The sequence below is a fragment of the Phalaenopsis equestris genome, unplaced genomic scaffold, assembly GCF_001263595.1.
Source record: "Phalaenopsis equestris unplaced genomic scaffold, ASM126359v1 Scaffold000192, whole genome shotgun sequence".
Classification (NCBI taxonomy): domain Eukaryota; kingdom Viridiplantae; phylum Streptophyta; class Magnoliopsida; order Asparagales; family Orchidaceae; genus Phalaenopsis; species Phalaenopsis equestris.
The window spans coordinates 331,788-342,333 of NW_018164634.1; the positions used below are offsets into that span (position 1 = coordinate 331,788).

General features: G+C 34.8%; 1 protein-coding gene across 6 annotated transcripts in view; it reads right to left on the reverse strand.

Annotated features, from left to right (window-relative positions):
- The window catches only part of LOC110022489, a 31,902-nt gene that overhangs the window by 15,843 nt on the left and 5,513 nt on the right, over window positions 1–10,546 (reverse strand). For all 6 annotated transcript variants that reach the window (XR_002293787.1, XM_020721451.1, XM_020721453.1 and 3 more), the window contains exons 2-5: window positions 4,472–4,567; window positions 4,264–4,338; window positions 3,992–4,060; window positions 3,587–3,663 (exon numbers count right to left, since the gene is read on the reverse strand). Coding sequence is in view for 5 of the 6 variants with exons in the window: in XM_020721451.1 (XP_020577110.1) it covers window positions 3,587–3,663; window positions 3,992–4,060; window positions 4,264–4,338; window positions 4,472–4,567 (317 nt within the window). In the remaining variant the exon portion in view is untranslated. The remainder of the gene's footprint in view (window positions 1–3,586; window positions 3,664–3,991; window positions 4,061–4,263; window positions 4,339–4,471; window positions 4,568–10,546) is intronic.

The window sequence follows — 10,546 nt, forward strand, 5'->3', positions numbered from 1 at the left end:
TCACCTAGCTCTCACCTATCGCTCTCATGGTTTCCATAAATAGCCTCTTTTGGCTTAAAGGAGAAGTCAAGCCAAGAAAGACCAAGTCAAGTCCTCTTGAGAGTTAAGAGAAAGAGAGGAAGAGAGAGAGAGGAAGAGAGAAAAGAAAATAGAGATTTTCTTGTAAACGTCGAGATGCTCGACGGTGTAATTCCTCGAATAAATAAAATCATCTGCAGCTCTGTGGACGTAGGCAAATTTGTCGAACCACACAAATTTGTAGAACCACGCAAATTTGTGTGTTGCTATGGTGTTTTTTCTGCGTGGAATTTTACTCGTTCCATTTTTCGCTTTATTGTCGTCGTTTTTCACAACAACTGGTATCAGAGCTTGGGTTTGAATCTAAGGAAGAACGATGGGTAGAGACGAAGTGATGACATCGGAGATCAAGAAGTTCAATGACACAAATTTTTCTTACTAGAGGATGTAGATAGTGGACTACCTTTATGGGAAGAAACTTCATCTTTCATTACTAGTAAATGCGACCAGAAAAGATGTACGAGAATCCGTTGGATCGACAGGTTCTAGGGGTTATACAATTAACCTTGTCGAGATTGATTGTCCACAACGTCATCAAAGAGAGGACTACTGCAGATCTCATGGCGTCTTTTATCAGGTATGTATGAAAAGCCATCAGTGAATAACAAGGTGTATCTGATGAAAAAGTTATTCAACTTAAGATGGCGGAAGATGTGTCTGTTGTTCAACACCTAAATGATTTCAACACTATCACAAATCGGTTGTCGTCTGTTGAAATTGATTTTGATGATGAGATACGTGCGTTGATAATGTTGGCTTCATTGTCAAATAGCTGGGAAGCTATGAGGATGATAGTTAGTAGTTCTACAGGTAAATCTAAGCTGAAATATGATGATATTCGTGATTTTATTTTGGCTGAGGAGGTGCGCAGGAAGAATTCTAGCGAGACCTCGTGTTCAAGTTCGACGATGAATGTTGATTCCAGAGGAAGATCACATGACAAAAACTCAAACAAAGGAAGATCAAAATCAAAGTCTGGTCAGCAGACAATCTGTTTGAATTGTGACAAGGCTGACCACATAAAAAGAAACTGCATGAATTCTAAGAAGGAGAATGATGACACTAATGATGTAACTGAAGAAATACAGGATGCACTATTTCTGGCAGTTCACAATTTTGTTGATGACTGGATATTGGATTCAAGGACTTCCTTCCATACATCTTCTCGTCGGGAGTTAATGCGAAATTATGTTGCAGGTAACTTTGGGAAGGTATATCTGGTTGATGGACGTGGTGAAGATGAGAGACGTTGATATTGCACTCCCTAATAAGAGCAAATGAACTTTGCAAATAGTCAGACATGTTTCTGAGTTGAAGAAAAATTTTATCTCTATTGGGCAGCTCAAAAATGGTGGTCATTTGTTCTTAGATAGCACCTCAAAAGTTACCAAAGGAGCATTAGTAATGACTCGGGGTAAGAAAACTGACACACTATATATGACTGCATGTTTACTCAGGCGACGACACATGAGTCAGAGATGTTTTATGGGGAAGCAGAAGAAGGTCAATTTCCTGAAAAAGTGATAGAGCGCCAAAGACAGGAAAATCGAACTTTGTACAGACAAATGGTGGAGAACAACAGAGCTATGAAAAAATCTTGCAATATGAGAATTCGAGCAAGTGGAAGCTGACCAAGAAGGAGGAGACAGATTCCCTGTCAGGGAAATAGACTTGGGAGCTGACAGAACTTTCACCAAGGAAGAAGACATTGCACAAAAAGTGGGTGCACTGGGTGAAGACTGTGTTTGGTGGCAGTAAGAAGTACAATGTTGGACTTGTTGAAAAGGGCTTTCAGCAGGGGCAGGATATTGCTCAAGCAGTGAGAGTTATAAACAAATACATGAGTAACCCAAAAAAGAGTTTAGTGGTACAAAACTACGTTGACGGTGATATGTCAACTGAGAGTGTTACTCGTGAGAAGCTGAAGTTGTGCTCAACTTCAGCTGGTCTTCTGGCATGAAGACTGGGGCTTCGAGTTGTAGAGGTGGAGGATATTATGTTTAAGGAAAAGGTCGGTACAGCTAGTAGGTGATGCAGTCAGTGTCTCAATCTCCAAGTGGGAGAATTTTTGGGTAATGTGGAGACCCGGTCCACCGAAATTTAAGTAGCTTCCTAATTAAGAATCTCACATACCGCTCACATATTTTCCCACCTACCGCTCACTTAACACATCCCACCTACCGCTCACCTACTTCCTACCTACCGCTCTCATGATTTCTAAAAATAGCCTCTTTTGGCTTAAAGGAGAAGTCAAGCCGAGCAAGGCCAAGTCAAGTCCTCTTGAGAGATAAGAGAAAGAGAGGAAGAGAGAGGAAGAGAGAAGAAAAGAGAGATTTTCTTGTAAACATCGAGGTGCTCGACGGTGTAATTTCTCGAAGAAATAAAATCCGCTGTAACTTCGTGGATGTAGGCAAATTTGCCGAATCACGTAAATTTGTGTGTCGCTCTGGTGTTTTTTCCCACCTACCGCTCTCATGGTTTCTAAAAACAGCCTCTTTTGGCTTAAAGGAGAAGTCAAGCCGAGCAAGACCAAGTCAAGTCCTCTTGAGAGATAAGAGAAAGAGAGGAAGAGAGAGGAAGATAGATAAAAAGAGAGATTTTCTTGTAAACATCGAGGCGCTCAACGGTATAATTTCTCGAAGAAATAAAATCCTCTGTAGAAAAGAGAGATTTTCTTGTAAACATCGAGGCGCTCGACGGTGTAATTTCTCGAAGAAATAAAATCCGCTGTAACTTCGTGGATGTAGGCAAATTTGCCGAATCACGTAAATAAATATTTCGCAGACCAAACGGATGTCACAAATTGTTTCGTCTAGATGATTGAATCCCTAATACAAAGTAATATATTTATTCTTCGGGATAAGTGTACTTATTGTCGTCGTTTTTCACAACAATTACTCCTTTCTCAAATTTTCATTTTAATTTAATGATGTTACGGGTTGAGGGTAAATTGGTCAAATTAAAAAATTAAATCACATTTTTCATCTATGTTTCCTTAAATATATGAATTTATAAATTCCTTTAGAAGATAGATTTACAGGATTTAGAGAAGCGGAAGCACGAGAAGGTGGGTGGGACGAAGGGAGAGAAAAACAAGGGTTATCTTGGTTTAAAGTAGTGTTGACCTCATTTTTGTGAGGTCTTTTCTTCTCCTCCTTAGGGAGGTCATTGTACGTTACAATCCCATCATTACCTTCCCAATGAGCTTTAATCGCAACTATATCGTGAAGGTTCGGTTACAAAGGCAATGGATTTAAGCGAAACCGAGAGGTGAAAAGGCGAAACTTAGGTGAGTGTTTCGAGTTTTAGGGCAGATAATGCAGTGTTTTGAGCCTTATTGGTCAATTGTTAAAAGTCAGGTGATATTTTGAGCTTTAGTCTACATTAATCTAAGTGCCGTTGCAAATATATTCAACTCACGAGGAAGAAAATGTTCAGCAAACCTAGCCCTAATGGCTCTAAACTTTCTGCCTACACAATATGCAAGCACAAATCTGACTAAACTTACCCAGGGGAAATACTCCCCACAGCCAAAACGATCAGGGGAATACTTCCAATTAAGTAGGGTACAAAGAAGCCCCAATCCTGCAATTTCAACAGATTAGTAAGTGTCAAGTTTTCCATGCTGAGCACCTTTTTCCATGCTAAGCACCTTTGCAAACCCTAACGCAAGACTTTAGTCATATTGAGGTGCTGTGATAAATGAAGCTAAATGATGCAAAACTTCACATAACTGTTTGTAATAAACTGTCACAGGCAAAGTGTAAGCTTGGGCAACCAATGCTAATCTCAAAAGGAGCAAGAAAAACAAGTTTCTAGGAGAAGTTCAAATAAGTTTTTTTATGGATAAAGAGAGCATGAAAGGATACAACAAACACCATAAAGGCTCATTTAGCGTATTCCAGAGAAATACCCCGGGTAGTCCACCAGCAAGGACCGCAAGAAATCCTGTAGTCCCTACTACAGTAAAAAGAAGAGCTGCCTGCAAAAACAAAAAGTAAATGACTTATAAATCAGTGAAATATCAGATCCCAAGACATTCTTATAGAATGCTGTCCCAAATTAGAATTAGGAAGGGCAAATATTCAGACATACACATTCACTCAATTTCAATAAAAATATTTCTGCAAGTTTTGAACTGAAGGAACAAAATCTACAAAGAAATTAACATATTACAAAGCTTACATCATTTCTAACGCTTGGAATTGCAAGATTCTCAGCATTTTTTATTCCCAGTGTGGTCAACTCCCTCAAAGAAGTCTGCAATTAGTTCCAAAAAGTTTTTACAACAACAAAGCCATGGGCCAAACATAAGAAAAACAACAAAAGAAGCAAAATACAAAATTAAAAACTGTTAAAAAAAGTGGAAAAAATGTAGAAATTGAGAACCTACGGTACGGCGTGACACATAAGGTTGTGAACTCCACCTCCTTGCCCAACCACTTCCATTCAGCTGGTCAAGTGCCTCTTTTACAGCATCGCTATCTTTCTGCAACAATTTACAGCTATGAAAATGTCGCACTTATGTTGAAAAAAGATTTTGATACTTGTGATTGATTAGCATTATAATATCCCAAACCAACATGTCAATTATTTATTTATTTTTTTGTATATAGTCAAAACAACATAAGGCTTCCCTTTATGAAGTAAAGAGCACTGTCAATTGGGTAGGACGCCTAGTGTAAATTGACTTCAATGTGAAAAAGTATATCCTGCGTAGAGCAATATAAAGAGATTTTCCACCAGCTTAACCAAGGAAAATCTAATTAATTCATAAAATCCAATGAGTAGAAAATGACTGCAAACTTCCGTGTACCAAGTCTACCCTCATGCTCAATAATCTTTGTTATGTGTTGGAACATTCATGATGATGGATAAAATTTTAACATTTTGAGATTATACAGCATAGACTATGAAGTGCGGATACATACACGATACAACACAATTCATGGACACAACAATTGAAAAAAAAGGACACGACACATCAATGACACATTTTAATATTTAATTAATTATTACTATAAAATATATATACTTTTTCATTTTTCTTTATTAAAAATAACACAACACAACTTATGTAAGAAAAAAATTTAACTTCATAAATTTAATTTATATTATAAAACCTCATGCTTATGAAATTTAATTTTAAAAATTAGATATAATATGTTTTAAAAAAGTTCATCAAAGTTATCTACTAAAATTAAAAAAATACTATGATAACAAAGAGAGAATAACAAATGTTCAGCTTTGACAAATATCAAATAAATCTTCGATGTTGGATTTTGATGAATGTTAGAGAGAACTTCAATATGCGAGAGATTGGACGGTTTTGATTATGAGGTATAATTAAGGCGATATATATATTTATAGTTTTATAATTCCCTTGTCTAGTTTTCTCAAAAAATCATGTCATGCTCAAGTCCAATGTGGTGCTGAGGTGTGTCATGGACGTATTTAGGCCCGAAAAAAATTCATACATATATTTTATAGTGTCGGAGAACTTTCGTGGCATGTTAGACAAATTTCAGTGTCCAATACGTGTCTGACACATGTCTACGAAATTTTATAAGTGTCGGTGCTATATAGAACATAGATAAGCTGAAAATAGCATAACAACCATAACAACAAGTCTTTGTCTCACTACGTGGGGTTAGCTATATCTTTTTTCTCTTTTATGCTATTTGCAATAAGTTGAGAATACTATACAAAAGAAAAAAGCTTTTATATAAAAATAAAAAAAAAAAAGTGGAAAGATTATGAGACTTAGGGAAATGTTAAAATTTCGCTACTTTCAGGTAAGGGGTTATAATGGCTTGTCCTTTCTTGCCACTAAAAAATGTGTTAATACACTGAAATAAATTTAAACTAATGGAGCTATCTCCTTCAATAGAGTTAAGAGTATGGGGTGATCAAAGTTAACAATACATGGTGAACATCGGGCGATAATCGATGAGGGACATCGAACAAAATTGACTAGTCAGCTCAATCGATCTCCAAATAGGAGGAGGGACTTTAAGATTGAGAAAACAGGTGACAAACATCAAATGGTGATGAATATTTGCAAGCATTAATGCTTGATGGGTGTACAATGATAGATGCCAAAAGCAATAGTTGGATGATGAATAATGGGTATCAAAAGTCAAACAATGGAAGGTAGTGTAACCAATTATTCTCTTAATAGGAGAACAAATAAAGCATATGAAAGACATGAGTTGTACATCTGTGATTGGTGGAAGTAAAACGTCGATCATTACGAGAAGGCCGATGTAAGCATTCTCTTGAAAGAGTATTGAAACGATTGACTTAAAAGGCTATGATCAAACGCTAGTGGTCTGTGGACTTTGAATAACAGTGGTTGGTAGGTGTCAATCAAAAGGTCTCTGGTGTTGAATGTTTATGAATAGTAAACTTCGAACATTGATTTATGGAAGGCAATGGACGACAAACTATTACGACCCAACCTGATATAATCATTCATATTGAGGCAGGTCAACTCAGGTCGATGTCGCAACAGTTAAATAATTACCAAAATCTATTTACTTATATTTCTTTAAAATTCATAAATATAGAGCTACCAATATAATAAAAATATTATAAGACAAAAATACTCAAAATTCATGCGGATCATAACGAAATTATACAACAAAAGGAAACACGTACATCTATCACGTTGTAATCTCTCTATCATCAAAATACACGCATCACTACGATTGCCAAAAATATAGATCCAAAATAAAACCATATCTAATGTCAAAGTCTTAATAGTAACCCAAAACCTCTATCCAACCTGAGCATTACCCTTCCCTGACACAACACACACGAATAAAACAAGGGCAAGAAACCACGTCTCAATAAGCTACCTAAATCTACTATAGTTTTCAATATAAAAAATAAATATTTATTCAAAGTAAATAAAGCAAACATGATAAAGTATTGTGTATTATCTATCAGAGTGTAATACAATAAATTGTAACCACTAGCAGTATAAGCAAAATGATATCAGAAATACAGTAAAAAATATGAAATAAAAATTTATTTCTCTATTTGAATTATTTTATAATTTTTTCTCACCCCTCGTACATCTACTTCCACTTATACCTCCATTTGTTTATATTTTCATGTTTGTCTCTTATATCTTCATTTTCACTTATGCCTCAACTTGCTCACATTTGTTCAGACATATTAAACGCACAAATGAATAATTACATAGATGTGCATGCCTTGATAACTCTACATAATTGCACATAACATACTACAGCCCCACCACAACTCATGCAATTCTCTCATTTTTCTCATTTTTGCATATAAATTTCTGATGCAAAAGCATATAAATACTAATAATTTTGATATATGCAAATATTACCTGCTACAAAAATGGGAACAAACAAGTATATAAAATTAACAGTGAAATTTATATGCACAAAATCACAATCACAATTTACAAAATTATTTATATGCAATAATCATAATAATATTTATATGAAATTAATAAGTTAAGTGTTGCCGAGATGAGAATGATTAGGTGGATGAGTGGCTTTTCACTTAAAGACAAAATGTGGAATGAATATATTCGTGATAGGGTTGGTGTAGCTCCTGTGACAGACAAAATTAGAGAAAGTCGCCTTAGATGGTTTGGTCATATTAAACGTCGACCATTAGATGGTGTTAAGAAAGCGATTAGGAGAGTAGATGTTTTAAATTCGACTTGTGTTAAGAAAGGCAGAGGTAGACCTAGGAAGACTTGGGCTTATTGTATTAAAAATGATCTTAATTTACTAGAACTAAATGAAAATATGACACTAAATAGGACGCAATGGAGAAAAAGGATTCATGTAGCCGACCCCACGTAGTGGGATTAAGGCTTTGTTGTTGTTGTTGTTGTTGTATTCATAATAATCTGTCAAAGATTTTCTTCTTCTACAATAAATTTTATCTAGTTTAATATAATTGTTAAAATACACATAATATTGTACAAGATAACATACATTAAAAAATAAATTTTCTTGTGTTGATTTGTCCTCACATTCTAATCTATAACATATAAAAAGTTATGCGATAAAAAATTTGTAAAGCTCTATAAATCTGAATTTGTATGAAATTTTAACAAATAAAATGCCCAAGTTTATGAAAAAATCAATGAAAATAAAATATGAAGTATGGCAAAAGTAGCCTACCAAAAGACAAATAATTTTTCCAACTAACCCGATGAATAAAATCAGCTCTACGACCTCCAAAATCAATTTTCTCTCACTAAAAAAATTCACATTCTCCCCATTTCCCTCTCTAAAATGTCTCTGTTTAAAAGAATGAAATGCAATGGGACGAGGAGGGGGAATCCAAATAATGGATTTAGTTATTTATAATAAATCATTTTTCTAAGTAAATGGAATATAAATACAATTATTAGAATTGTTATTTTTATTAAATATAACTTTATTAAAAAGTTATTATATCATGAAATATGACTCTTAAAAATATGAACAAATATTCAATAAATAAAAAATCATGTCTAGAACAATGGTGAAAATTTTTTGCAAAATTGATACTAGATGATTCTAGAAATCCCATTTTTTACAAGGAAGTATTCAATCATTGAGAATGACAAATCCAACAAAACACATTCTATTTTTCTACTTTTGATATTCATTAAAAAATGATAAAAATATGATCAAAATAAAATCAAGCGTAAATTTATAAATCTGAGTGTGAAACAAAATCATATGAATTACTTGAATATAATAAGATCAATTTTTGTAAATTAATTTTTTGTTCAAATCGAAACTATTAAAAATTGACGAATAAATTGGGCATAAAATCAACTAAAAACAACAAAGAAAATCAATAAACATACAAAACTTAAGAGATCCAAAAATCATATCACAACAGGAACGCCCATATATTATAGAAGCAATCATCGCATTCTTCCCTCAGAAAAATGTCATTCTGGACATTCTAAATGGTTAACTATCAAACAAATTTAGATAAAACTATCTCATATCAATCTCTTTTATCCATATGGCTTTCCTTTCTTATTTGTGCTTCCATTGAACTTTAACGACAAGGATATGTTTGCTTCCCAACTATCTCACATCAAAGACCAAATATGCTTAAATTTCTCTTTATAAATCAAGTTAGGCTATATCTCAACCTCATCCTCAGAAATTCAATGCTGGACATTAACAACTGTGGAAATCTAGGAGTATCAGCCTCCTTTCCATGGTGCGCCAAGGCCAACCATCCAAGGAGAGATGAATAGATTAATTGGAGAAAATTTGAGAAACTCTTTGATTATTTTTTTATTCTATTTCTATTTATGTTCATTTCAGAATTATTTCCTTTCCATGTAGGGATAGATATATTTCGTAAGATTGTAAATTAGGAGAGACTTATTTCCTTATATATGTAGTCTTATGGTAGAATATTTGTAATAAGAATTAAGTGAGTATTGTCTCCCACATTTTTCTTCATGATATCAGAGCCTCATCTCCATCGATAGAATCATTTGTCGACATCATCTATGTTGGTTGAATTAAGCATTTTGATCGTTCGAATGCCTTGTAGGGATCACTCGTTCATTTGAATCGTGTGTCCGGATCATGTGTCTGCCTCGTTTGGATTGCTTGTTCATTCTTCGACATCGTTGGCATCGTCTAAATCACGTGCCTTGATCGTTTGTATGCCTTGTTTGAATCGCTCGTCGACTCTGTCTACATTGCCTTAATCCTGTGACGAGATTAGGGCATCGTGCATCATTCAACTTCATTTTTGTTGTTGTTTTCGTCTCATTTATCTGTGTTGATCAATGTTATTTGCATCGTTCTGTTGCAGTAAAAAAAAAAGAAAATAAACTCTAGCTCTCCTTCAATCTAAAGGCCCTTCTCTGCTCATTCCTACAGCAATCGGAGCTCCCCAACAACCATCCAGCAGCCAGAATCCTCCCTGCAGCAAGGGTTTATGACCAAGTACAGAATGAAGATGTCTATTTCTACACCAAAGGTTAGTTCTGAATTAGAGACCAAGAATTATGTCCAAACAACCACTGAATTATCTTCTTGTATCACAAACCATAAATTCAATGATCATAACTTCCTTCAATAGTCTTGATACGCCACCAACAATTTTCATCAACTAACACGGATCTCGAGACAATATCTTGAGTAAAAAACATTCAAATTTCGATTAAGAGTCATCCAGAGCTTCGATTTCAGCAAAATTATAGTCAAACTGATCGGTTCGATGAGACGGACCTAATGATATGAAAGTTAGTTCAATCTGAGTCAAATTAAGCCCGGATCAAGTCATTAAACTACCACTAGAGGATTTCCGGAGGCATTTGAAAGGTCAAACGGATGTCAAATCTAGCGAGTTTATAGTCAAATCGAGCGTCTCGAAAAGACGAATCCAACGAGCCCAAGATCGCTCAATTCCGACATTGTTAAGGCACTCAAATGTCCATCAAACGTCATCT